Source organism: Aspergillus lentulus (assembly GCF_001445615.1).
Source record: "Aspergillus lentulus DNA, contig: Alt09, strain: IFM 54703, whole genome shotgun sequence".
Lineage (NCBI taxonomy): Eukaryota > Fungi > Ascomycota > Eurotiomycetes > Eurotiales > Aspergillaceae > Aspergillus > Aspergillus lentulus.
The window spans coordinates 2,354,871-2,382,426 of record NW_028322117.1 but is presented as its reverse complement, the minus strand read 5'-3'; the positions used below and the strand labels follow the sequence as shown (position 1 = coordinate 2,382,426).

The following is a 27,556-nucleotide window of genomic DNA, read 5'->3' as shown; positions in this document are numbered from 1 at the left end:
ACTGGAGTGGATAAGGTGAGAGGAAAAAATGACTTTGGGGGGATTGAAGAGCAGAAGAAGATCAGCAAGTCTAAATTCTAACTTAGAAGAGGAGGATGAGGAGGCTACCTGAAGGGCAGGCCAACACGCCATAATATGATGGATCAACATTCACAAGAACATCATTCATCAAAATAATTTTGATATGATTGAGAATACAATAACAGTTGCATGAGATATCTATGTCCTAGGAGAAGTGATATGACTGGTAGTAACTACATGCATATATGCTCTGCTGTTTTTTCTGCACTTTGGCTCCTTAGGAGGTGCTTAGATAGGTAACAAAGAAATGGAATCAGCAAAGACTTCTCACATTCTGGATCACTAACTATTAGACTTGTGGAATGCATGAGATGATCTTCTATACCTGATCGATCTCCTTCTTATAGGACTAGATAATAAATATTCACTTGTGACTTGACACTGTGATCCCATGAAAATATGGTTCCTTAAACGAACCCCTGGTTCAGCCCCGGATGTTCCCCCTGAAATCCAGACTTATCGGAGTAGGATGTATCTAGCCAATGATCTCGTCTTTTGCTTAGGCGCAGGAAGGCTTGCTTATCCCGAGAAGGATCAGATCCACATTATTCGATATCAATCATCAAAATGATCTTCGAATTGCCTATGGTGGTCTGAACTTTGAAGAATTAGACTTGGTCTTCTGCACAATCATAAATCCCAAGATGATGGCGCATCTGAGGTGATCTCCTCGGCTACGGAGTACGTCGAACACAACTGGAGGTATGCACACAGAATAGGTGTCTCAAGTTGACCCGAGCGAAGCAAGTCCTCTATCTGATGGGTACAGGACTCGTGCAACAGTAACTGGAATCGATCCATCTTCAGTTGCCAGTTGATAATAATTCCTCGGATCTTTTATGGGCGGATGAAGATACACGAGACGTGTTCATGTAGATAGTATAGCCAGCATCCAGGATATATTCTCCTTAGGCTAGTCTACCTAGGTCTGGGATGCCACCACACTTTTAATTATTATAGTGAACAGTTCGAAATTACTCCGTAGATGAAACAGTGGTGCTATGGTACTAACCCAACCGATTGGCAGTATGATGATTGCAAGCGGAGCATAATATCTAATCCACGAGTAGCTCCGGAGGACTCCGTATCTAGCCTACTTACCCCACAGTCGATCGCACGCGCCCTCATGATCACTTTATCTGGTCTGCCTTTTGACTCGGACTCACGTTCACTATCCATATGTAACTACGTACTAAAGTTAGGAGCCTCGGAAGAAGCCCAACAAGAAAACCAAGGGATCAAAGGATTACTGCTTAGCGGAGGAAATGAGACTTACTCTTTCATAGATAACGTTGGGGTTCACTACCGACAAGGATGTCGACGAACTAAAGCAACTAACTGATATTAAACAGCATGTGGACGGCCAGTGACAACTCTCTTCGTCTGGCAAGGTCTCGCTCTTCTCCTCGTTGCATTAATAGATACCTTCTGCCCCATCCTCTGCCGCCTGGAGTCATGGTATTCCAGTCGACCTGTCTGTGTCGCAAGCATCCAAGATGCCCGCAGGTCACTCCGCAGCCGATTCCCAAGATGGTATTCTATCACCAGACCCGTTTTCTACGGTGACTGTGTACAAGGTGTATAAACGACGATTTTGGGGCCTGGCTCAACTGGTTTTGCTGAATATTGTCGTCAGCTGGGACGTAAGTGTGCTTTTCTAACAACAGACGCAGAACCAGAATTTGGCTAATGTTTGCACGATCCTGAGGAACTCAGTGGCTCACCTTTTCTTCTATATCCACCACCTCATCGCAGCATTTTGGTGTCTCGGAAAGCGCCATCAATTGGATGAGCACAGGCTTTCTCTTTGCCTTTTGCGTCGCCAGTCCAGTTGTCATCTTCACTCTTAACAAAGGCGGTCCCAAACCTGCCATCATCACTACCGCCACACTCCTGCTCGTGGGCAACTGGATTCGATATGCCGGAACGAAAGCCCAGGGAGGCATCTTTGGTGTGGCCATGTTTGGACAGATCCTCATTGGTCTCGCGCAACCATTCTGCTTGAGTGCGCCGACAAGGTACAGCGATCTTTGGTTTTCCGATCAAGGGCGCATTAGCGCAACGGCCGTTGCAACTTTGGCCAATCCATTGGGGGCAGCCTTGGGGCAGTTGATTGATTCGTTCTGGGCGACAACCCCCGAGCAGGTTCCAGATATGGTTCTGTACATATCGATCATTGTAGGTGCATCGCCGATCCCCCTCAGCAAGAGTGAATTGTTACGCAGTGCCAGTCATGGTAGAACAACCCATATCAGCAGCAATACTGATCGCACCCATAATTTGACAGGCAACCGTCGCGTCAATCCCATCATTCTTCATTCCAGCCGCACCCCCGACGCCCCCAAGTGCTTCATCAGCGGGCACTAAAACACCCCTCCGGCCGGCGCTCATTCAGCTGCTCAAAACCCTCGAGTTCTGGCTCATCCTGATCCCCTTCTCCGTCTACGTGGGCTTCTTCAACAGCATCTCCTCCCTCCTGAACCAGATTCTCGAACCCTACGGCTTCTCCGAAACAGACGCCGGCATCGCAGGCGGCATCCTCATCATCGTCGGCCTCATCAGTTCGGCCATCATCTCTCCCATCACCGACCGCTTCAAGCACTACCTCGGCGCCATCCGGATCCTGGTCCCCATCGTCGCCATCTGTTACATCGCCCTCATCTTCGCCCCGTCCAGTCCCGCAGGCATCGCCCCTGCATACGTCGTCTGCGCCCTCCTCGGCGCATCGTCCTTCGGCCTCCTCCCCGTCGTGCTCGAGTACCTCGTAGAAATCACGTACCCCTTCTCACCGGAGATAGGAAGCACCATCTGCTGGACAGGGGGCCAGCTCCTCGGCGCGGCGTTCATCCTCATCCAGGACGCCCTGAAAGCCTCGAACAACGCCTCGCCGCCCCAGAACATGAGAAACGCCTTGATTTTCTCGGCCGTTGTGGCAGCCGTTGCGGCGCCGTTCCCAATCTGCATCGGGCTGTTTGGGCGGGATGTCCGCCGCCGCCGGTTGGATGTCGATCGTGGCGTCCCCTTGGAAGATACTGTTTTCCGGGGCCGCGAGGCGGCCAGTGCGGGCGTGCGCGTAGGTGATGAGAACCACAATACCGGACTGGATCCTGCTTCTGACAAGCCGAAGCTGGCGCCTAAATACTCATCTTGAGGATGATCCGAAGGCTCTCGGATAACGAGTAGTGTCAGGGATTGCTTTGCGCGATCTGGTTCAGTTATCCTCAGGTGTTTTCCTTACTCGTCTTATGCAGTGCTTCCTTTTTGACTGTAAAATTTTTTGTGATATTTATCAATAAATGATCTTGCGTAAGTTTAATGCCTTCTCACATCCCAGTTGAGGTGAAATTTAACGTCGAAGTCCGCTGTTGAGTACTCAATGTACATGCAAACATGGAAGACCAATCTACAGCCACCAGGCCACGGAGAGGGAGAGCACCACAAGTCTAAGCAAAGCGGAAACATTGATTCTAAAACAAAGCAGAATGCAAAAGCACAGTTTCAAACAGGCGGAGACCAGCTATCTGTACATACAGGCAAAGGATGCCATTTTTACCATCCTCCATACCGTAACATAACAAGGCCGACAGCAGAATGATAGGACCGTTCCATTTCCAGCATATAAACCGGTCAAGGACGCCCCGTGCTCTTCCAGTGCCGGATTCTATATCGGCAGGCTGACATTCAATTATGCCGGCCATCATCATGTACTTCTATTCAACCCCTCCCAGCTCTTCTTCTATCCGATCAGATAACCAACGTGGCACTGTGGGTTTCGCTTGTCGTTGAATGCTGAAAAAGAACAGCAGGAGTCAGTCCGAGGGCGAAGCGCTTATTTGAGAGCCTTCCAGAGCTTGGGGGCAGCGCAGTTGGTGGCGCAGTGGGCGAGGTGGAAGACTGTTAATAGGCAAAGCCATCATTAGTTAGTCGGAATCTGACGAACGCATCTTCAAGGCCAACCATGCTAGCCCAATCTCAGATATGCCGATGGAGTCACTTACACTCCTCAACACAGTCCTCCTTGGGGCCCTTGTGGTCAGGGTCCTCCTCCTGCCGAGTTACGCGCTCAACGCACTCATCGTAGTGGTGCTTGTAGGGGGCGCACTGGGGACCGTTGGCGCAGTCTGTTTATGATATTGTCAGTAAGTATCACATAACATGCTGTATGAGTAAATAGAAATGGGTCTTTGCGCCGCTGTCCAGACAATCCTACGATGAGGCGGACAACCGGAGATCTAATGCGTGCGTATTCACTACCATGAATACGCAACAAAGCGACCCAACGCCGTGGATGGGCCAAAGGGAAACTCCAGGTCGACAATGAGTGACTCACCCTCCTCAAGCTTGGGCTTGATGTCCACAGCCTCCTCTTCTTCCTCTTCCTCCTCCTCCTCGGGCTCCTCTTCCTCCTGGGGCTCTTCCTGGCTGTCCTCGGAAGACTCCTCAGCAGGAGTCTCCTCACCAGATTCCTCCGTGCTCTCGGTGCTCTCTCCCTCGGTCTTCTCCTCGCTCACGTCGGACTTGTTCTCGGATTCAGCCTCCTGGCTGGTCTGCTCGACGGTCTCGGCGGGAGCCTCAGCCTGAGCCTCGGGGAAGCTCAGGGAGGAGATCATATCGGAGAAAAAGTCGGCGAGACCCATCCTGACCGTGTGAAAGTATCAATTGACGAGAATGGAGGGTCTGGAGTCGAGAGTGTGGGGGTGCAATGGCAGCAACGAGCGAGATTTGATGAGGATGGTGGTTTTACGAAGCTTTGGCTCCGACCGTCCAAGAAAATCGGAACACCCCGGCGCCGGGAGAGGTCGAATTGTCGCACACGTGATTGGCCAACGCTTCGGGAGGGATGCCTCTGTACCTGTGTCGTTTAATAAACTACGAAGTACTCATTCTTCCTGTCTCTACAGCTCACACTATCTGTACGGCTCGATGGATTATTCATACAGAGAAGTGAATTCCTGGCGAATAGTTTTCCGGACTTGAGCCCCTTTTTTTTTTTTCTAAGCTTATCGCGATGAGTGATTAATTCCCCTATTATTGTACATTAAACCTGAAGATATCTCATAATGTAATGGGAAAACCTCTGACGAAAAGCTGAAGCAAAGGAAACAGTCGTGAAGACGGAGAATTTGTAAGCAAGATAGTCCAATGTCTAGAATTATCAGAATCTCCTCCACCCGGCGTCAACTGGCACGGCGTAGCCTGTCTTCGAGTTCGTTGGCAACACTCTGTTGCTGAACTTCTTCGTAGCCCGGCGGTGGATCCAATGGTTCGGCTTCTGTCCCTGCACCGTCCTGGCGACTGTACGAGTCTGAAGATAAACCTTGGTCATGAGAGTGAACTCCAGTCATATCACCCTGTGGCCCCGTGTAGGCGGGCAGCTCTTCCAGGTGGATTGTAGAGAGATCAACGTTTCCCGATCCTCGGCCGCTTTCTTGTGAGAGCTCAAGTGCCTGTTGCATACGCTCCTTGAGTCTCTCAAAGTTATTGTGGAAGTCGAACGCGCCTCCTTCTTTGAATGTTACCTTCAGTTGAACGGCTGGCAATGACGGGGGAATCCCTCCTCCAGACACGGGTTGGACAAGGGCTATCCACTGATTTGGACCGAAAAATGGTGCAGTAACGTGCGAGTCATGTACATTGAGAAGCGGAGCCGAAAATGATTGAAAGTCTTTTGACTTCTGGGAAGGAATATAGACAACCTATCATTGATGTTAGCAGACTCTCGAGGAGAAAATGATGAAAAGAGTCTTCTGACCCGTTGATTGGTAAGATAGATCTGGCCGGCACTGCTCTGCACGGATATTGAATCATTGCCCGTGTACGAACTGAGCGGTTGCAGAGAGACACTCGTGCGCGGTGGAGAGGTGTATATCAACTGCTCATTTGGAAGCTTGACAAATCCTTCACGGTCATGGAGCATCACCCAGCTGTACAGTCCCACGTCAGAGATGTCTCAATGCATTTCAAAGGCAATCAGGGTGAAGGCAGAATAATTGTGACAAAATGACTAGCGATGCAGGTACTATGCATAACAATGAAGAGACGGCGGCTGAACCTAGGGTCGCTCCACATACTTTATTGACATCTTGCCTGGTCGGCTCCAATATTCCAGTAAAAGTGTCGATGTATGCGCTCGCGCTTAGGCTCAGGCGCTATTATCGGTAGACTTGGTGTCGACTTATTGAATGACTCTTCATAAAGTAGAAACAGATGCGGACCAGATGTCGGACCTGTTGGTCGAAAGTCCAGTTTAACAGCCTTGCTAGCGGCTCACGCTGTGTGAATGCTGCAGCTAGTTAGAGTAATGGTAAAGTCTTCACCTTCGGATATTTTCTAGCAAAATCTGTCGCCGTGTTTGGGAATAACCAAAGTAATGTCAACGGCGATAAAGCCAGTAGTTTGGACTCGTAGCTGCGTGATATTCGCGACGATCCGCACTATATACTCGCTATGTACTCCGTAGCGTGGGGCAGCTCTCTGAGCGGGGAGATTGAGGACACTGAAATTGGTCCTAAAAGCGGCAGTATGGTATGTATTAGGCGTTTATGAGCAGACAAGATAGAGCATAAATCCGAAAGCCTTTGCCTTGGGACTTTGTCTCTGACCTCGCATCATATGGACACTTACGACCTGGGTGCCTTCTCGGGATGGCAAACACTGAAACAATGGAGGCTGCTGCGAGAACTTTCTTGCTGTATCCACCAGGATTACCGACGCAAGCCGTTTGAGGAGCGCATTCCCAACACTAACTTATTATTCCTCCTTGATGCTCCTTACCTCAGACTCATTAACACCTATTCATCAGATTTATGTAGTATCAAGTCACTGCACTATTTTCTCCTAAATCCGCGGAATAAACGTTACGCTATCTTATTACAAGGTAGATGACGTATTTCTCCTCTATCGCGGAGGACTGCACATAAGAATTGTTTGCTCGAAAACACAGCTACTGCGCACGTTCGCCGCGATCACCCAATATAAGAACATACATACCTCTCGTGTCAGGAAGGCAGTAGATGTACTGTTTGTCCGGTTTCCTCAGAAAAGGGATCCTCTTCATCGAGGCGCGGGTCATTTGGACTTTTGAGGTTAAGGCTGCCTTTGCAGCTTGCCTAATATCACCCAAAATGCTTCACTCCATGGCTGGTATTTCTAAAGTAGTCCGATCGCAGCGCGGCACGGGGCTATGTCAGGCCCGGCCATGGTGCCGATAAAACAATGAACAGGACTGAAGCTGCCGAAATAGAAGAGTCCCGGGAGTAGTGTCTATCAGGCGGACGCGAACCTCGAAGCTTAGCTGTATGTGAGCATCGGTAGGAGGACATCGACTTTCAGTGAACCCTGACGTGTGGCTATACACTGCTCATGGTTTTGTTTTTGAAGTCTTTGCCTTGGGGGTGAGAAGACAGCACCGACACCGGTCACGAACCCAGGTGAATGAGGAGACTTAATCATTATATATAGCTGAAGGTGCCATTCTGAGCAGTCCTTGTATGGGCTTTTGCAGCGTCTATAGCACCGCTGACGGTGCTTTCTGACAGCTAAGGTTGCTATAACGACGACGTCAGTGTATCCTATGTATAATTTTTCCACCAAGCCACAGCGCTAACATGAGCAAGCAAGCAGCGCATCAGGGCTTTGTAGCTGAGGTTCAACAAATTCAAAAAGCGACAATTATATCTGCCATGTCTTTGCCAAGAGACTCGCGCATACCTATGAAATCATTAGTTGTCTGCGAAGAATGTGGCAAGTAGCAAACATCTCCTCAGATAGTCTCCAGGTCCTACTGATCCACAGCGAGCAATCTCAGGAGATTGTTAAATGATCAATCCTCTCCGATTACCGACTGATTGGCACCGCTGTAAAAGATCTGGACCTTGCCCATATCTATCAAAAGAAGAACTCCCCGCAAGATTGAGTTTAGGACCAGATCATCAGACCCATGGACACTTGCTGGCAGCTCCAGGTCTCGTGCTACTGAAGAAAAGGGCCAAGTGGTACCTAATGAGCCTGACGGTATGTCATAAGTGATAGTTATCAACTATTAGACGGCCCTGATGATTCTGGTTGATACAGTAAGGTTGGACCGAATAGATGTCGTGTAAGGACGATAGGAAAGGGGAAACTCGGCTGAACAAAAGTTCTGCAGTGCAACTAGTGCAACATGATGCAGCTAATACTGTCTCCTGAGACATTAGCAGATAGATGCATTATCTAGGTAGTATCGACCTCTATACTTAATTAAGAGGTGATTGTGTAGTCGCAGTTCTAGAAGCGTCGTTGTATTTTCAACCAATCCGGTGTGCAGTCCGTGCACAAACGGCGAAACCGCAGGTTTTTGGGACCTCCTGTGCTCCCCCACTATAATTAAAAAGGTGCTCTATGACATTATTATTTAAGCCAAGCAGTGTCACATGGGTAGTATTTGCTCGCTACATAGCTACTTTTCAGCTTTTTTCCCCCCTAAGCTTCTGATTTCAAGACGTTAACTAAAGAGAGTAAGACTTCACAGCTCTTATACTCAAAATCGCAGGAATTGACTAAGATAAGTTCGATCAAGGTGGTTTGAGTCTTGAAGGCGCATGTCTGGTTCGGTCGCATCGACGCGTACTTCCGGCTTCATCATTTCGAGATAAGACAGCGACCGAGATCTATCTCGAGAGACTGGTCCATCAAAGATTCACATTGTTTCCTCGGCCTTGAGCCATCGCCGCAGCTAGGTGCAAAGAGGGACGATCGGCTCAAGGGCATTTCGATATATTCTACGGTATCATGGGGACGAAACAACCATATATCCCCCCTCTAATTGGGTGGCTATATGATTTGGTCTTATGGTCATTCTCGGTGCTAATTGACCTGTTCTTCCGGGAAGTTCATCCCCGCGGTTCTTGGAAGATCCCTCGGAGGGGTCCCTTGATCCTCGTTGCAGCGCCTCATGCGAATCAGGTTGGTTTCTGTTCATGTTTCCCTACATATGTATCCATCTTCGGTTGTAGTGCTTGCTTCATGCTCCTACTGGTTATATCTTCCAGTCGCTGACCTTTGCAACCCTATGATAGTTTGTCGATTCGTTGATTCTGATGCGAGTGTTGCGTAATGAAGCCCACCGTCGCATTTCATGGCTCATTGCAGAGAAATCCTTCAAGCGCAAATTCATCGGATTGTTGGCTAGGGGAATAGGAACTGTCCCGGTGGCTCGAGCGATGGATAATGTGAAACCTGGTGTTGGAACTATATATTTGCCTGATCCTGTTAACCAGCCGACTCTTTTGCGAGGGGTGGGGACCAACTTTGATGGGCCTGAGTTTGAAAAGGAAGGCACAATCTCTCTTCCTACCATCAATGGTACTTCGCACAGTGCTACCATCGCTGAAATCCGCGGTCCAGAAGAATTGATACTCAAGAAACCGTTCAAAGCCAAGGACGCACTTTTCCAGCTCACGGGACGTCATGATATCGCTGATGATGGAACATTCACCGGGGACGGCTCCGCCAAAGACGCCGACTTTCAAGGATCCAAATTCAAAGTATCACCTCACGTCGATCAGACGGCCGTCTACCAAGCAGTATTCGGCCGACTCAACGCAGGTGGCTGTGTGGGTATCTTTCCAGAAGGTGGCAGCCATGACAGGCCGAACCTACTTCCATTGAAAGGTATAGCTCTTTCCCTTCGATTCCCCTCATTACTCGCGGGAACCTCGGCTGATTGAACTCTAGCTGGTGTGGCATTGATGGCGCTGGGTACTCTGGCGGACAATCCGGACTGTGGCTTGAAGATCGTTCCATGCGGAATGAACTATTTCCACGCTCATAAATTCCGTTCAAGGGCCGTGATTGAGTTTGGTAACCCTATAGAGGTACCAAGGGAGGTGGTAGATCAGTTCAAACGAGGTGAAAGAAGAGAAGCCGTCGGCGCACTGCTCGACACCATTTATCAGGGTCTTGTATCTGTAACTGTAACTAGTCCTGATTATGAGACTTTGATGGTTGGTGAACTCGCCCTTTCGGACCATGGAATTTGTGACTGACATGTTTCTAGGTAATTCAAGCCGCTCGTCGCCTATATAACACCAAGGGAAAAAACCTCCCGCTTCCCATGGTAGTCGAGCTCAACCGCCGCCTTGTTAAAGGTTATACCCACTTTAAGGATGACCCTCGTGTTATTCATCTCAGAAAGGGCGTCGCCGACTACAACAAGCAACTCCGTCTTCTAGGGATCCGTGATCATCAGGTAGAGTATGCGAAATTCTCGTGGATTCAGGTCATTGCCACCTTGATCTATCGTCTGGGCAAGTTAGCTCTCCTGACCATCGGGACACTGCCTGGCTTGATTCTATTCGCGCCTGTTTTCATTGCAACGAAATACATCTCCAAGAAGAAGTCGCAAGAAGCACTGGCCGCATCTACCGTGAAACTTCAAGGACGTGATGTCATGGCAACCTGGAAGCTACTCGTCGCCCTTGCTTTCGCCCCCGCAGTGTATGCATTCTACACTGCAGCCTTCACCTGGTGGGCGTACCACAACCGTATCCAGGGGCTTGTTCCTGACTGGATGCCTTTGTGGTTGATCGTGCCTATCGGGATGATCTTATTCCCAACCATTACTTTCGCTGCGCTTCGCATCGGCGAGGTGGGCATGGATATCGTGAAATCTTTGAGACCATTGGTGCTATCTTTGAATCCTTCCTCAGCCAATACTCTTGTGAAGCTGCGCGAAAGACGCGCTGCACTTGCTCAACAAGTCACTGAAGTTATAAATACTCTGGGCCCAGAGTTATTCCCAGACTTTGATGCCGCAAGGATCGTCACGGATCCCTTCCGTGAAGACCGCCGACCAGCCGGAAAGACAGAGGTTGATCATGCAGCCGTGCCTGAAATCAGAAGAACTGGCGCAACAGATACGGAGGTGGAATCTCCAACACGAGAGCCTCTTCCTCGCAATGAGTCATTCCACAACCTTGCCAACATTGGCTTTTTCTCCACGAGGCCTTCGAGCCGTTCTCGGAGCCGTAGTGGCTCGTTTGGGGGTCGACCGGGCTCCTCAGGGCAACAGTTGAAGCCATTGAGCCAGGTGACAACGAAAGACGGGTTTGACGAAGTCAGCTCGAAGATTCGTGACGCTATGCGCGAACGGGGCGAACGCAGGCGCCGGAGAAGCGAGGATGGAAGCTGGGACATGGCCAGCTCTGGTCCAGGCACGCCTTCGAGTGAAGGAAGCCGGAAAGATTTATAAAAGTTGGAAATGTGGGACCAGCGCGATAGCCATCTGTTCCGCACATGAGCGCTAGGTTGGTGCATGTGTTTAGATCCTTTCACTAATGTCAATGAATCATGGAATGAACACCTTGTGTATTGGCTAGCTTAGGTTCTGATACCTGCTAGAATATATATATGTAATGAGATAGTTATCTGATGCCTGCAAAACCTCCTTTTCTTAAACAGCAACTGCCAGTATACTCTTCCTGGCAGGCGGTATATCGATGTCATCGACTCTTAGCCAGGATTGGGCACATTGGTACAATCACTTGATCACTGCCAGGCTTTTAAAGAAGAGGTCCTAAATATATGATGCTTTGCAGGGCGTGGGAAGCACAAGCATATGAAGTAGATCTATCACTATTGCGGATAACTTTGCCGTTGCCGTTGATGATAAACGGAAGAGTCCGGCCAAGACCTCGGACGTTCGACGTTTGAACCACAGTTTACACGTGGGCCAGGAATGTTCGGTAGAATACCCTAGATAACATACTCCGTACATCATTGCCCCTTTGACCCACCATTTTGGCGGACTGGATGATCTGGCCTTCTTTTTCATTATTATTGGCATTAATTATTCATCTACATTCCTCCTTGTCAGCTCACAGCCGTCGATCAGCTATCTGTCTGCTCATTTGCTTGGCGATTTTGCCTCCTACGACATCAATCACCGCCCGCTTGCGTCCAATTTTAGTACTAACCTTCGGTTCCGCGTTGGCAGGAAAATAGTGTAGCCTGATGGACACAGCCTTATGAGTTAAGACCTTCTTCCTGTCATATCATACTTAGTCGGAGGCGTTTCCGTGTGAGAGACTAGCGTCAAAACTCCAGTTTCTCTTGGTGTCGAGAAATTTGGGACAGTTCCAACCTCCTGACCGTCGACGCTCTCCGGCATCCGTCCGCTCGTTCGACAAGTGAAAGATTCCGCCAGCGTCACCAGTGCTCTGAAGCCACAGCGATCATTCCTTATAGATCTTTCGAACAGAATCATCAATTACACGATTCACCATGGCTACGTCAATGCACCTATCGAAGCTCCGGAACTGGTTCCTCGCGTCTCCTCCGGCCGAGTTCATCATAGCCAGACTACGCGAGCTATTAATCGGAGCGCTCAAGCAAGGGCCGGTCCCACAGCACATTGCATTTGTTATGGACGGGAATCGGAGATTTGCAAGATCGCATGGCATTGAGACTGTAGAGGGGCATAATCTGGGATTTGAGGCTCTGGCAAGGGTAAGCCGCCCCTTTTCGAAGATTTGCCTGTTGCTACCAAAGCGAAGCCCCGGTTCTCGGTCGTTCGTCTGGTACTGACTGTTCGTGATGGTTTCTAGATCCTTGAAGTCTGCTACAAATGTGGTGTGAAAGTTGTGACGATATATGCGTTCAGTATCGAAAATTTCAAACGCTCAAAGTTCGAGGTGGATGCATTGATGGATATGGCCAAAGTGAAATTGCAACAGATGGCACAACATGGGGATCTTTTGGATCGCTACGGCGCAAAGGTTCGAGTACTGGGTCGGTTAGACTTGTTGAAGCCCGACGTCCTTGAAGCGGTGAACCGAGCTGTGGAAATGACCAGCCGCAATGGTGAACGTGTCCTTAACATCTGTTTCCCGTATACGTCACGAGATGAGATCACCGGTGCTATTCGCGATACTGTGGCCGATTATAGCAAGCCCCTGAAATCTATCCGCTCAAACTCATCCGCGCGAACGCCATTTTCCGAGGCTCAAATTGCGCTCAAAATCCGTGCTCAAGCACAGAGTGCGAAGGTGGAACAAGATACAATTAGCGATATCGAATCTGCCTCCGTCTCTTCAACACCAGAAGAAGATCCAAGTGACAGAAGTGAAGGTACAGACAAGGTCTATGAAGCGGGTTCCGGGTTCTCCTCCTCTACAACCCTACATCTCGGTGGGCATCAGGACGCGGCGAATGGGAAAGCACCAGAGCTGGGGAACTCATCGGAATCGGGAAAGATTGTCTTTCCATCACCGGACACCATCACCCGTCAGACACTAACAGATCATATGTTGACCAAGGGCAACCCCCCACTTGATCTACTGGTCCGAACATCTGGAGTGGAACGTCTTAGTGACTTCATGCTCTGGCAGTGCGATGAGGAGACGGAGATTGTCTTCCTGGATGTCCTGTGGCCCGAATTCGATCTGTGGCATTTCCTGCCTGTCCTTCTCGGCTGGCAAAGGAGGATCTCGAAGTCGAAAAAGAATCCCGATGCGGAAGGAAACTTTGACGGTGACATCGCTGAAGTTTCTGATACCGAACTCAATTCCAGTGGAAAGGTCAAGGGCTTGTAAATGATGAAGCCATTGCATGGGGCAGCTGGGAGTTTGGAGTTTTTCCTAGGAAATCACATTATACCAAAGTATCGATTTGTATATATTGTCAAAGACGCCTTCCAGATACTAAAATATTAACCACTATAAATACATCTCCCTCATCACAAGAGTAGGAGGTAAACAATTCTGGGGATATGAAGTCTCCGATACCGCAGCTCTTATCACCAGATATGGATCGCACGTGACTACACATGACTCACTCCACAGAGCGACAGCGGGGAAGTGGTGGGAAAGGAAACGGTTGAAGCACAAGTGATTCTCCTGTCTTGGACTCAATTCACCCATCTGGCATTCAATTGTTATCAATCACCAAAATGGTTAAGCAAATTGCTGGTTCCAAGGTTCTTCTTCTGGGCTCAGGCTTCGGTATGACTCTCTTACTCCTGATCGTGCTCCGGAGACATGGAACCCCGCATTCACTTGGACTTTTTTGGCTGATAGACTGGTAGTCACCAAGCCCACCGTTGAGGTTCTCACCAAGGCTGATGTGCATGTCACTGTTGGTACGTATACACTATGCTGATATTATTCCTTTCTTCTTGGAGGTTGCGTGTACCTTTGATCCCCACTGCACCAATGGCAGCTGGCTTCAACAGATCAAGTCGGATGGATGTATCCTGGATACCTCAGTTGCATCACAGGATTGGATGTGCATAGACTGACAAAGTGTTGCTATGATTTGCAGCCTGCCGAACCCTTGAGAGCGCCCAGAAGCTCTGCGAAGGCTTCCCCAACACCAAGGCTATTGCCCTCGATGTAAACGATGCCGCTGCTCTGGACAAGGCTCTCGAGCAGGTTGACCTTGCTATTTCCCTGATTCCTTACACCTTCCACGCCCTTGTTATCAAGTCCGCTATCCGCACGAAGAAGCATGTCGTCACCACCTCATACGTGTCCCCTGCCATGATGGAGTTGGACGAGGAATGCAAGAAGGCCGGTATCACAGTCATGAACGAGATTGGTCTGGACCCTGTATGTTCAGCACCTACAATGCGCTATTTTGTTTGGATCTAAGTCGTTCTTCTGACTCTGCTTCTAGGGTATCGACCACCTGTACGCTGTCAAGACCATCTCCGAGGTACACGCCGAGGGTGGTAAGATCACCTCTTTCCTATCCTACTGTGGTGGTCTCCCTGCCCCCGAGTGCTCCGACAACCCGCTGGGTTACAAGTTCTCGTGGTCCAGCCGCGGTGTTCTCCTCGCCCTCAGAAACGCCGCTAAATTCTACAAGGACGGCAAGGAGTTCAGCGTTGCCGGCCCCGACCTCATGGCTACCGCCAAGCCCTACTACATCTACCCCGGCTACGCCTTCGTCGCCTACCCCAACCGTGACTCCTGCCCCTACCGTGAGCGTTACCAGATCCCCGAGGCCCAGACCGTCATCCGTGGTACCCTGCGCTACCAGGGCTTCCCTGAGATGATCAAGGTGCTGGTAGACATTGGTTTCCTCAGCGACGAGGCCCAGGACTTCCTCAACTCCCCCATCACCTGGAAGGAGGCCACGCAGAAGATTCTCGGCGCCACCTCCTCGGACGAGAAGGACCTGGAGTGGGCCATCGCCTCCAAGACCACCTTCACCGACAACGATTCGCGCGACCGCCTCATCTCCGGCCTTCGCTGGATCGGCCTCTTCTCCGACGAGCAGATCACCCCCCGCGGTAACCCCCTCGACACTCTCTGCGCCACTCTCGAGCGCAAGATGCAGTACGGCCCCGGCGAGCGGGACATGGTCATGCTGCAGCACAAGTTCGGTATCGAGCACAAGGACGGCTCCAAGGAGACCAGAACCAGCACGCTTGTCGAGTATGGTGACCCCAACGGTTACTCCGCCATGGCCAAGACCGTCGGTGTCCCCTGCGGTGTTGCGGTCAAGCTGGTCCTCGATGGTACCATCAGCCAGAAGGTGAGTCTTCTACATTACTTTTCCCGTTCTAGAGTTACTAGCAGAGACTAACTGATTGTGTGCTTCAATTCAGGGTGTCCTTGCCCCTATGACCTGGGATATCTGCGAGCCTCTCCTCAAGACTCTCAAGGAGGAATACGGCATTGAGATGATCGAGAAGACCATCTAAGCTTCCTCTTTGTATGAAATCATTAGACTTCTTGGTTATGAAGACAATGTTCACGATCAAAAAGTTTTGACAATTGGTCAACCAGTTTGGAAGTCATTTGGATATTGTAGAGAAATTGGAAAGAAAATAGAACTATATCATGAAGATTATAATTGGCATTACTTAGACCGAGAATTGCATTCTAATTCATCTGTACATTGGTGTGATCATGTCACTTTCTATCGTAACTTCATCGAGCTATACCCTCATGGGTGTGAATGAGTGAGGGTCCAAATTACAAAGGGGCTGCAATCAAAAGGCTCCAGATGCCTCGTTTGAGATACCAAAGGCCATGCCAGCCCAGAACGAGCCACGCTCTGGCGTGCTGCTGAAGGCACGGTTTTCAACGCCTTCAACCCCCAATTGGCAAGTACTGTTTAATACGTGGTTTCCAAAACTTGGTGGATGCGATCAGAGAATAGTGCCAAACCTATACCGATAAAAAGAACAAGCAAAGCAATCAGCAACTGTCTCCAAGATGTAGGATGTGATCTGAGAGGACAATGGTAAGGAAGCAATTGGATGTCGGAACAGGGAAAGAATGACATACCCGAAAGTCTGCTTGATGCTGCGGACGTAGTAGACGTCCCAGTTCTGTTTGGTCACATCTTCCTGGCCGACAGGAACCCCGGTCCAGGTGACACGCATCTGGGTGACGGCATCAACGTCGTTTTGATCGAAGTTGATCTCGAGAGTGCTGAAGTGACCTTCAGGCCACTGCGCCAGGCGCCATTTCTGGACGATCTGCTTAGGCTTGTCGAGCTTGACAAATTCTCCATTTACATTGCCATCGAAGATAGAGAACTTTCCACCAACTTGTGCGCCGTCAAATTGACGAGGTGCTCCACGGGTGAAAGCGGCGATCCGTTGAGGATCAGTGAAGGTGGTATACATCTCCTCAGCGGTCGTCCGAAACTCATCCGAGGCAGTGACTGTGGTGGTGTTGACAGCGACCTTATTGGTGGTGGTCGTCGTCGTCTGAGGAGCAGGGCTAGCACTCTTGGAAGTCTGGGGATAGGAGGGTGGTGTAGCGAAACCGCTGGAAGGGTTAACGCCAGGAGCATGTTGGATGTCCTTTCCGTGCTCGGCGATCAAAGCGGGAGCAAGCTTGCCAAGCTCTTGTCTGATTTGGGGAACAAGCTTCGAACGAACGAGGTCCTTCACCGGTTGCTTGGAGGCGGAATCAGAGTAGTTCTCGATCTCAAACTACAGCAAGAACATTTGTTAACTCCTCGAACTACGAATCCGGCAGTACTGAGGTGTAGGCAGGTGGGACACATACAACGTACTCATCCTCCTCCGTGTCGTGGGCAACCTCAGGAATAGTAATGGTGCCACTAACTGACTCCTCGTCCTTCGTCTTACCTATGGGGGAGCTATTAGTGATACTCTCGGGATAGCTAAACCGCAAGAGTCTTACGAACCTTCGTACTCTAGCTGTAACTTGACATCGAACAAAGTGATGACCTTGCCCTTTCTCTGGCTGACGTCTACGTCGCCGTCCATAGTCAGTAGATCCGAAATCTTCACGGAGACGCCATCTTCCTCAGCCGACAGCGTGCGGAGCTTCTCTTTCAAATAATTTTTGGCCCAGGGTGCGGCATCCTTATTCACCCAGTGCCAGTTGTTGGGGTTATGGAGGACCATGATGATCTTTTGTAGCTGGAGGTTCTTGATGTGGGAACGATTTGCTCGCGGCGGAGAAACCGAGTTACTATGTTCTGCAAAGCAATGGCATTAGCAACAAATGTCAAGCAATTGACGTGAGTGGAGTGAAGATTCCAATGCAAAATGAGCGCTTCCTTGTCAGGGATCTCGGGTAGCGTTCCCAGACCAGAGCTAATCAGCAGTGGAAATGGTTGATAACCACCCCGTCTGACTGGTGCCAGCTATGATATCTCATCATATGAAGCGAGTCTCAGATAATTGCAAGGTCCAATGGCCTTGCAAACAATTGGGAAAAAAGGTGAAGGGACAGGTGGAAGAATTACTCACAGTGACACGCAGACTAGGTCCAAAATTAAGGACGCTGCAGAAGACGTAGATCAATTAATCTTTCTTACTGCGGGAGATGTGCTGATCTAGAGAGGCAGAGAGGGGAATACCGTTATGGGGGAGGGGTGGTTATTAATACAGCAGTTCTGCCGTCGGGAGTGCAGCAGAAGTGGGAAAAACTTCGAAGCTGAGCAGATTCAAAAGGAAAGCTCTAGAAGCCAAGCGATCACGTGATATAGGCCCAGGAGAAAGTGGACACCACAGTATCAACGGGTCGAAGACGCCTCTTTGAAAGACCAGACTGATGATAATATTGAGATTTCTGGGCATGAACATGTGTATATCATAACGAACGTATATGGGTATCTTCGTAAACACAAAACAAGTAGTAGATAAAGCGATGAGGAGGAAGTTGGGCAGATGTCCTGCCTCATGCCTCGTCCAACTGCTCCAATTCCTCCCAGCCATTGTCATTCATAAGATATGTCTTCACTCGTTCTCTGAGGTCCTGTATCTGACTCCCCAGAGCTTCAGTCCATTGGCCCTCCACTGTAGCAACTTTATCTTTCAGGTCGTTGGTCAACGCGAGCTCTTCATCTGCGCGGGATTCGTGCATTTCACGCCGCACAGCATCCTCTGCTTCGCCCTGGCGGATACGCTGGGCCTCCATAAGCTTACAGTTGGCTCCCATCACAGCAGACTTCACTTCGTGCAACAGGCAGAACAGATTAATTTGGGACTCGATGAATTGATAGCTGGATTTCTCCGCGTGCGACAGGAGCGTGTAGAGGTACTGTAACGGGTGCTCGTGGTAACTCGGGTTCTCTTCAAACTCTTTGGCAGGGATCTGGATCTGAAACCCTCGGAGGTCGTTCGGGATTTGTTGGATCAGAGCCAGCAGAGAGGGTGCAATGTCCCAGAAGGCTGACAGCTGCACCTCGACACCCCTAACCACATTCTCCTCGATTACACTTAGGAAGGATTCGAGACGGGACAGTGCTTTCGCTTCGTACGCCACCCGTCGGTCAAGAGCATCTTGGGCAAAGAAGGCGTTGGTCTCGCGAATCTTCTCCTCGTTTCCCTTTTGTCTATAGGGTAGCAGGACAACGGCTTTATACTTCTCATCGCGATCTGCAACAAGTTCGTACGCTTCCCGATGCAACCCTTCCCGGCCTTCGAACAGCCATTTCAGCTGTTTAAGCTTCTCCAACAATTCCGGCTTCTCGTCGCCCTCTTCTTGAGTCTGGTCCGGAGTTTCGTGCTGTGCATCATCAAACAACTTTCCGATTAATTCGTCTATGCAAGTAGTAGCTCGGTTGATTCGGTCCGTTAGAATAGCATGTATCGGGTTCATGACCGACTCTTGGTATGTATCCAGCTCTTTCTTAACCAGTTCCCTCTCAAGTCGATTTTCTTCTTCGATTAGAGCGGCTTCAGCCTCGGCGGCCTCCGCGAAGGTTATACTACCTTGCTGGATCTGGCTTTGAATGTTGGCTTTGAACTGCCGACGACCTTCGTCAACTATCTCCCGATGGCTCTTTAATAAGCGTTCCACTTCGGATTGATGCCGTTGTCTTGTTGCTTTGATTTCAGAGAGATCGCTGATTGATCGCACCAGCGTTCGGTATGCAACGAGATCCGGGTGGCTGTTGTTGACAGCAGGATGATGCCTTGGATACGGTGGTGGCAGCGTAATCAACCTGGAGACATCGAGTTTCTGGACTTCCCTTGTCCGTCCAATTCCATGACGTGGCGCAGAACTGGGGAAGTTCGAGGGAGTAGGCCCTTGCTCCTCATGCCATCCGACCTTTTCAGGCGGATATTCGTCTGCTCCATAAGCGGCGTGTTGACTCGTTGCATTTGATCCGTAGCTCTGTTGACTCGCGCCGAGAGACTCCTGCCCTTCCGCCCATTGCATAGCCTCCCGAGGCACTCCCATGTACTTTGACTCTCGCTTTGATCGCTGAACCTTTCGTTCGCCGCCCTCACTCTCTGAGCCAGTTTTCGACTCCCACCAGCGACTGGGTGCCCGACCCCTGGAGCTCATCTCGTCGTTACTCATACTCATGCTCGCGATGGGTGACAAGCAAGGCTTGTAATTGCTCCACCAGGCAGATTCGGGGCGGTTTGTAGGTATGTCTAATGCCGGTACTGCTCGTGGCCCGCGTGAAGGCTGCCGAGAAAGGGATACAGTCGCTGCAATGTTGTTCTGGGGTTCGACAATTGGCTTTGGCGGCAATTCAAACAGCTTGCGGCGCGCTGCCTCAACATCGAAAGTGCCCGAGTCCCAGACTTTGCCGTATCTCTCGCGTCTGATCTGAGACTCGGCAATGACGAAATCCGCGAAGATTCTCAAGGCCTCCGTCTCGTTGACAGCGCTTGCCTCCTTCTCGATGAATTCTTTGTGTCTTTGCATGGCATCACGAATAAACCCCAAATCCTGACTGAGAACAGAGTCCAGGGACGATCCTTGCTGTGCTGCCAGGCGTCGGGGAGACAGCGGAGCCACAGCGGGCAAAGTATCGTTAGGAAGGTGTAATATGTGCGAAACTGGACGTTCCTCACTGGGGGTCGACCGAGCCGTTGATCTCACGTCTTGACCCGATTGCAATGGGGGCGTTGGGAGAGCTTTTGGTGGCAAAGCCTGCGAGGCTGCGGCCTTAGCGAATGTCGGGGATACATTCTCGTTGTCGGGTGAGAATGGCGGAGTCTGCGCAAAGGTGCGAGGTGGCCCTGCCGGACTGGGTTCCGCTCTGGGAGTGGAAAAGGAGGAACGGCCTGAGAACAGACCTGTAGAGGATGCCCTGGACCGTGTGCCAAGTTGCTGCCCGTCAGAGCCGGCGCTAGCGGTGCTTCGAGGCGTAAACTTCGTTGAGTTGGGGTGCCGCCCGTTTCCATGACTAGCGTCCAAGTTGTCAAGGACGAGATCGGAAGGCTTCACTTGATCTAGAGCATCGGCCCAAGGATTGCTACTGCTTGAGACGGCGCTGAAGTCTTCGAAAACTTGACTCTGTCTATTTCGGCGTTCGATACGCCTCTCGCGAATACCTTTGGCGCTTGCATCTCGAATAGCTGGGCTACGAAAGAGACCACTGTTGGCTGAACTTTGAGAGGTGTGGGTGGGATCCCTGGATTCTGACCCAGTAATCCCGCGGTTAGCTAGGGCCGCGCTGGATGTATCAATGTTCGGGAGTTCCCTATCCCGCCTGTGTCTGCTCTCGCCCAACCCCTCATCAACCCAGCCGGCGGGAGTTGGTGGGATGCTATCCAAACCAGCTCCCATCACGGGGGGCGGCCGTCTTCGCGTCGGTATCTGCGAGTTCCGCATTCCTGATGTCTCTGACAGGCCGCTCACACTTTGCGACCTGGCGGTAGGAGGAGGCCCCGGAGGAGGTGGTGGGAGCGGCATACCTGGCTCCCAGCCATGTGTCGACGGCGAATGACTGCGAGATTGACTCGTGGCCCTAGAAGAGCTCGCACTGCCAACCATGGGACCTGCGGAAACAGCTCTTTTGGAGCCTGGTGCACGAGCGAAATTATCAAACTGAGGAGTAGGAGTCATATGGTACTGTTCACTGGCCGAGGATGAAGACCGCAGACTCTCCTGAGTCTGAGAGACGGCGGTAGACGGTCTCTGCCCCGTACCAAAGGTAGCCCGATCGCCATACGTATCAACGCGGCTCTGCGATGATGACCTCGATCCTGTAGCACCTTGCGGTAGTGGAGGAGGCGGAGGAAGTGACATGTGCCTTCCGTGCCCTGCATCGCCTGTACTGACCATTGATAGGGGCCGAGTTCGGGGAATGGCTCGTTGCCTATATTCAACATGTGGTTCAACGTGGTATGATGGCACGGCAGATGGGGACACGGAGCCTCTATTCGAGCTGTCATGATTCACATGCTCTCTTGACTGCCGATGCTGCTGTTGTTGGCTCGGAGGAGAGTAAGGCGGGGGCGGCGGTGATAAAGATTCCTCTATTAGACGTACAGATCAGGCATTGGTTCGCCTTGGGCTGACTGCGAAAGAAACCACAACTGGCGTATGAAGTGAAGAATAAGGTGGTACGGACCTGAATGACCTGCGGTCTGTCGCGGATGCGACACGACACGAAGCATACTATTCGTCTGTTGATATGCAGGATGTCCGGAATTCAGAGCAGCACCGCTCACCGGCCCCCAATCCTGAGGATTATAAGGGACATTGTACTGTCTGGACGTCATGGGAGATGATCCTAACATTGCGCCGCCAGGGGAGGCAACCGCAGGCGAGTAGGCTTGAGTAAATGGACTAGATAGTGATGTCGTTGAGAGGGGCGTGGATGCGTAACCAGGAGCCGGTGCTACCCCCAGCCCTTGAACCTGATGAGTACCTAGCGAGGTCGTTATAGGTGGCGGCTGCACAGCATGTTCTCGACGATTTGGAGACAGCTGATTGCTGGTACTGGCATGAGTTGACGGCCAGCCGGAGTGAGGATATGAATTCAGCGGCGGCCCGTTACCAGCATTACTTGGAGACAACCAGCTATAGACAGCCGGCAATCAGTACAAATATCCTTTTTTTAGAGACCGAGACGAGAAAACCCAGAGAAGAGTAGTATGCAAAAGGGGCCTGCGCACCTATTCATACTGGCAGGAAGATCAAAAGGGAGCGAAACAAGAGGCCATGGCTGTGATCCGCGCACAGGAATAGGATCAAAATCTGGAGCGATAACACAGACCCTGGAACCTACCAAATGCGACAGGTCAATGGAAGGATACGAGAAGGAGATGCAGATTTCTATTATTTGCAACACTTAGTGCCACCAGCCGCGGAGGAGGCTTGCACAGGGGAGACGAATCGGCCGTTCAACGGGCATAACTCGTCGGATCCGCTGTTGGGGAAAGAGATAAAAATAACATCAAAGACCAGGGCCTATGGAACCGTCGGCCAGGATGAGCAAGACTGACATGAGTCTGCAGAATCGGGCATAGCGACTCTGCCCTGATACTTTCATGAGATGCAGCCTAAGGAAGCCCATCACACGCGGCGTGGTGTTGGCGCTTAGCCCAACGAAACCGCGCGCTTTTATAGGTCGACACCCCCGTCACTCCACGCCCAGGATTGATATAAATGGGCAAATGAGGTTCCTTATCACACCTAGGGTTGTCCAGAATCTAATAAGATTGACTGTCGACAAACTAAAGTTGCGGTAGCGCAGACCAGGTGAGATGCTCCTCGGGACGTCAACAAATTGGCATTCTCATTCACTAGTGACTGCGGACGATGAAAAGGGCATGATATCCAGTATCATCCTACGAAGAAGGAATGAAAAGCAGCTGAAACGGAGAGGTATAAAAGTAAGATTTTATTTCATTGAGTATATCACTAAGGCTAACTTGCTACAAATTAAAGATGTTTGTATTGCGAAGATCTAACACGCAAGACAACAGCTTAGAAGGAAGCAGGATGGACCTGTGAGAGCTTAAGGCAGTGAGCAAGCTTTACGACACCTGTTATATACTGAAGAATGTTAGCATCCAGTCGTGACGATGTAACATTAAAGATTGATATGAAAAGGAAGGTGTCAGATACATGCCCTGTCACAGGCGGTGGTCATCAATGAAAGATTATGTTGACCGTCGTGATTAAATAGAAGTAAATCATCATTTGACGATGGGATCAGAAAGAAAAGAAAAGGGAGGTACGTACTGTCAGAGAGGATTGCAAGTGGTGCTGGAAAGGTCGAAACTCCATCTCCCAGAAGGGTGACACATAGGGACAACTAATCACTCATGTCAGCATCGAACGCTAGTTATGAGCAACAGACATGAGCAAAGCATTGCGACTGATCAGTCATGACAATTATCGTCTTGGTCAGCGAAGCCGACTTGGACATATGCTTGTCTTTTTTATATGTCGATTCATCACTGTGAGGGGGGTGGTGGAGATTGGGTGCCTACATACACCTCTTTCCATTCTCTCGCATACGTCGTCAAGTTAGTGAAGCCTCAAGGCTGCTAAATGTATAGACCTATCAAGGATTAGCTGCGTACGAGGAGCAAAGACCAAGAAGATTCGAGGAAGACATGTTGTCAGAAATGCATGAATGGTAAAAAAAGAATGTTGTCTGCATCGATAACTCGAATAAGACTCGTCATCTAGGGAATCATCACAGTGTAGGAGGACATTGGAGAAAAAGTCTAAGTATTTACCTGTTTGGTGAGTGCAAGCAGGCAACTGTGCATCATAGTAACTACATGCTAACCATGACGATCAGTATAATTCTGAGAATCAGGCCGAAGTAAACCATATCATAATGAGAAGGTATCAGTGGGCGAGGTTTTCTAGGCCTGCCACAAAGAGGCATATCCATCACGAACGGACGTCTGTTGGACGCCGTCGGAGCCCAGTGCCGCTTCATCATCGAATGTCGGGGTCTGCAAAAGAGCCGGAAAGCCTTACCACCGCACCCAGTACTACTCAAGCCATCCTGTTTATCAAAAACTAGTTGCTGTCAGCGTACAGCCAACTAACAGACAGGTATAAACAAAAAATGTGAATGGGAATATCATCAGAAATAGCCATTTGATATCGTCGACGACCCGAAGGTCTCGGTCGGTAATTTCCAGCGTATAAAAATACGAAAAGCATCATGTGATAGAAATCGAGGGGGTTTCAAGGAAAATAGCATTACATACCATTGTCTAAAGGTGAACCGGCACTCCTTGTAGAGCTACTCTAAGATTGTTAGTCCTAAATCAAAACATTAGCACACTGCAAAGACTAATTGGATAATGAACCAATGAAGTTATTGCAAGCAGCATCAGACTGACGTGCAAAACCGAGTTTTCATTCCCAGAAGGGGTCAAAGACTCTAGTTTGAAAAATGGTTGTATGTTTCATCATGCTAGGGAGGAGCGTGAGGGAACGATCAGAACTTACCAGGCCACATGATATCTGAGAACCAGTCAAGTCAGCACACAAAGAGGTGGGATGAGCAAATTCAGAGAAGCAATGTAGAACATCGCTGAGAAGTGATTCTTCATTCATCAAGAAGAAAAGCCATCATGCATCGGTGATGCAGGAATCCTTTTGGTGTTGTTGTGAGTGTGTAAAAAGTCTGGGAGGAAAATCTGTTTCGAACTTTTTTCAAGCTCTCTCGACCAAGCTAATTTTACCGAGAGCACTAGTCTGAAGTGGGTTAGAGCAAGGCAGGGAAAGAATATGTGGATTATATAATCTGCCAGTCAGCTGATCTCAAGAATCGCCGCTTATCAGTGGAGGACTTTCTTTATTCCGGTCGCATGACCTTCCTCAATTTGGGCGCTAGAAATAGCTGACAGCAAACTGGAAGGGTCGAGACTCGAATAGTCTCAAACTCAAGAGGGTATTATTATCAAAATTTGCGAATCTGCTGACTCTCTGAATCCACTTATTATTGAGAGGGATTTTCTGGGGGGAAGAGGCACATTAAACGGACTAACGAATATTAACATGGTACGGAGTACACAATAACTGTCATATAATTAGAGCGTAAACGTATGTTTCCGCAGCACGCATATCATCGGGCCAGCGAAGTAGTAAGTGTCGGCTCATATCAATAGACCGAGTGTCCAAATACTATCATCTACCAGTGCTAGATATCTAATAATAATACCTACTTTATAGTACGCAGTATCAACTCCTACCAAGAGCGCGGGGAATATCGGGGCGACGGGGCGACTCGGACAGAGGAAAGAAGAAAAGCCGGCAAGTTTCCCGAAGAGGAATAGAGCGGGGAGAAGGGAACACTGCGGGGGCTCTTCTTACGGGTAATGACGAAAACAATGATGATGATCAGGCCAATCTTGCTGAACCGCCACTGAATAATGATAATGATATCGATCTATGGAACTCTTATGGATACCTTACGTACGGATGAACCATCTGGTTCAGTTCTTCTGACTAAGGGAAGAGAAGAGAGAAATACAGAGAGGAAGATTGCGTCAAATCATAGGCGACCGGTTCTGCCCTGTTATCCGCGGGGGCTCTGACGTTCCTTGTGATCCACCGGCAAAGAGTTATTGCTTCCTCCCCTGGAGTACCCTCTGCTCTGGATCTAGGTATACTATAAGAAGGGAACAATCCGGGTCCTCTGCTGTCGAGCTGGTAGATTTTATTATTTCCCATTGCTACTATTCTTCACCTATCTCTCTCATCTCAATCCAATTCCATTGCCACCAATCGTCCCTTATCACGATCTGCTTCCAGTCTTGTAGACGCCTATTCCCCCGTCTTTCTGCTGTAGCTCTCTGCTCGAACTCTCCTTGTTTCTCCGTCAAGCCGAGGTTATACGTTGAACTGTACTGGTTCTACTCCTTCAGAAGTATTCTAGCAACATCGTCTCAATTCCCTCCTCTCTATCCTATACACCACAACATCCTTCCAGATTCAAAATGTCTTCGAGCGGCAACAACGGCGCTGTGGGCCAGGAGAACATCAACCCAGATATCATCACCCTCACTCGATTCCTCACTGAAGAGCAGGTCAAGGTACCGGAAGCCACTGGTGACTTCACGTGAGTTTGTCCCCTGACAAATTGAATCACTCTGCGCCGAAACTAACCACACTGCCGTGGCTGCGAACAGATTGCTCTGCCACGCTCTCCAGTTCGCATTCAAGTCCATTGCCTACTACATCCGTCGTGCGTCATTGATCAACCTGACCGGTCTGGCGGGCTCGTCAAACACAACCGGCGATGACCAGAAGAAGCTCGACGTGATTGGAAATGACATCTTTGTCTCCGCCATGAGAGGCTCCGGCAAGTGCCGTATACTCGTCTCAGAGGAGGAGGAAGAGGCGATTGTATTCGACGAGCATCCTAACGCCCGCTACGCCGTTGTTTGTGATCCCATCGACGGCTCGTCCAACCTCGACGCTGGCGTCTCGGTTGGCACCATCTTTGGCATTTTCAAGCTCCCCGACGAGTTGGTCGGCCCCAATAAGAAGGTCACAGCCAATGACATCCTGCGCGCCGGTACCGAGATGGTCGCCTCCGGTTTCACCATGTACGGCGCCTCCGCGCAGCTCGTCATCACCATGCGCGACGGCGGAGTCAACGGCTTCACCTTGGAGAACTCCCTGGGCGAGTTCATCCTGACCCACCCCAACATGAAGCTCCCCGCCAAACGCGCCATCTACTCCGTCAACGAGGGCAACAGCATGTACTGGGACGACTGGGTCAACGAGTACTTCCACTCGCTCAAGTACCCGGGCGAGGGCCAGAAGCCCTACAGCGCCCGGTACATCGGCAGCATGGTCGCTGACGCCTACCGCACCCTGCTGTACGGCGGTGTCTTTGCCTACCCCGCCGACAAGAAGAGCACCAAGGGCAAGCTGCGTATCCTGTACGAGTGCGCGCCTATGGCCATGCTATTCGAGAATGCCGGCGGTCTCGCCATCAACTCCCGCGCCGAGCGTCTTCTCGCGGTCGTTCCCGAGCACATCCACGACCGCAGCGGCGTGTTCCTTGGCTCGAAGGATGAAGTGCAAAAGATCATCGATACCTACAACAAGCACAAGAAATAAGTGCAATATATCCTCGCTGAAACGAACGATGTCGGGAAGGAGTTTCGGGTTTCTGCAATGGCCTGACTACTGGCGTTGGACTAAATGATCTGCATGTATGGAGTATTGTATTTAAGGCCTCAATCAAAAGAATATAATCCAAATGCACGACATGATATGCTGGCGGTCAACAGCAACAAAGATGTAGGCCGGGCAATTCTGTCCAGAGA

General features: G+C 50.1%; 9 protein-coding genes across 9 annotated transcripts; 5 read left to right on the top strand and 4 right to left on the bottom strand.

Moving 5' to 3' along the window:
- Positions 1–1,577: 1,577 nt before the first annotated feature.
- ALT_5595 (putative cell surface receptor/MFS transporter (FLVCR)) lies at positions 1,578–3,232 on the top strand (the record flags this gene model as incomplete). Its single annotated transcript, XM_033554638.2, has 3 exons — positions 1,578–1,724; positions 1,798–2,259; positions 2,369–3,232. 3 exons carry the CDS (start codon positions 1,578–1,580, stop codon positions 3,230–3,232), a joined length of 1,473 nt encoding a protein of 490 aa, XP_033410529.1.
- A 678-nt stretch (positions 3,233–3,910) lies between these two features.
- On the bottom strand, positions 3,911–4,718 carry ALT_5594 (cytochrome b-c1 complex subunit 6 family protein; the record flags this gene model as incomplete). Its single annotated transcript, XM_033554639.2, has 3 exons — positions 3,911–3,975; positions 4,080–4,202; positions 4,412–4,718. 3 exons carry the CDS (start codon positions 4,716–4,718, stop codon positions 3,911–3,913), a joined length of 495 nt encoding a protein of 164 aa, XP_033410530.2.
- A 540-nt stretch (positions 4,719–5,258) lies between these two features.
- Positions 5,259–6,163, bottom strand: ALT_5593 (GRAM domain-containing protein; the record flags this gene model as incomplete). Its single annotated transcript, XM_033554640.1, has 3 exons — positions 5,259–5,777; positions 5,834–6,005; positions 6,153–6,163. The coding sequence occupies 3 exons, from the start codon at positions 6,161–6,163 to the stop codon at positions 5,259–5,261; spliced, it is 702 nt and encodes a 233-aa protein (XP_033410531.1).
- Positions 6,164–8,850: 2,687 nt separating this feature from the next.
- Positions 8,851–11,311, top strand: ALT_5592 (putative glycerol-3-phosphate acyltransferase Sct1; the record flags this gene model as incomplete). Its single annotated transcript, XM_033554641.1, has 4 exons — positions 8,851–9,024; positions 9,138–9,732; positions 9,796–10,064; positions 10,118–11,311. 4 exons carry the CDS (start codon positions 8,851–8,853, stop codon positions 11,309–11,311), a joined length of 2,232 nt encoding a protein of 743 aa, XP_033410532.1.
- A 1,031-nt stretch (positions 11,312–12,342) lies between these two features.
- On the top strand, positions 12,343–13,652 carry ALT_5591 (undecaprenyl diphosphate synthase family protein; the record flags this gene model as incomplete). Its single annotated transcript, XM_033554642.2, has 2 exons — positions 12,343–12,567; positions 12,666–13,652. The coding sequence occupies 2 exons, from the start codon at positions 12,343–12,345 to the stop codon at positions 13,650–13,652; spliced, it is 1,212 nt and encodes a 403-aa protein (XP_033410533.1).
- Positions 13,653–14,008: 356 nt separating this feature from the next.
- On the top strand, positions 14,009–15,766 carry lys9 (saccharopine dehydrogenase (NADP+, L-glutamate-forming); the record flags this gene model as incomplete). The annotated part of the gene is made up of 5 exons (XM_033554643.1): positions 14,009–14,060; positions 14,144–14,197; positions 14,380–14,666; positions 14,734–15,597; positions 15,671–15,766. The coding sequence occupies 5 exons, from the start codon at positions 14,009–14,011 to the stop codon at positions 15,764–15,766; spliced, it is 1,353 nt and encodes a 450-aa protein (XP_033410534.1).
- Positions 15,767–16,057: 291 nt separating this feature from the next.
- Positions 16,058–17,452, bottom strand: ALT_5589 (AHA1 family protein; the record flags this gene model as incomplete). Its single annotated transcript, XM_033554644.1, has 4 exons — positions 16,058–16,178; positions 16,356–17,011; positions 17,088–17,170; positions 17,230–17,452. The coding sequence occupies 4 exons, from the start codon at positions 17,450–17,452 to the stop codon at positions 16,058–16,060; spliced, it is 1,083 nt and encodes a 360-aa protein (XP_033410535.1).
- A 778-nt stretch (positions 17,453–18,230) lies between these two features.
- Positions 18,231–21,545, bottom strand: ALT_5588 (uncharacterized protein; the record flags this gene model as incomplete). The annotated part of the gene is made up of 1 exon (XM_033554645.2): positions 18,231–21,545. The coding sequence occupies one exon, from the start codon at positions 21,543–21,545 to the stop codon at positions 18,231–18,233; it is 3,315 nt and encodes a 1,104-aa protein (XP_033410536.2).
- Positions 21,546–26,215: 4,670 nt separating this feature from the next.
- Positions 26,216–27,347, top strand: fbp1 (fructose 1,6-bisphosphate 1-phosphatase; the record flags this gene model as incomplete). Its single annotated transcript, XM_033554646.1, has 2 exons — positions 26,216–26,337; positions 26,408–27,347. The coding sequence occupies 2 exons, from the start codon at positions 26,216–26,218 to the stop codon at positions 27,345–27,347; spliced, it is 1,062 nt and encodes a 353-aa protein (XP_033410537.1).
- Positions 27,348–27,556: the final 209 nt, after the last annotated feature.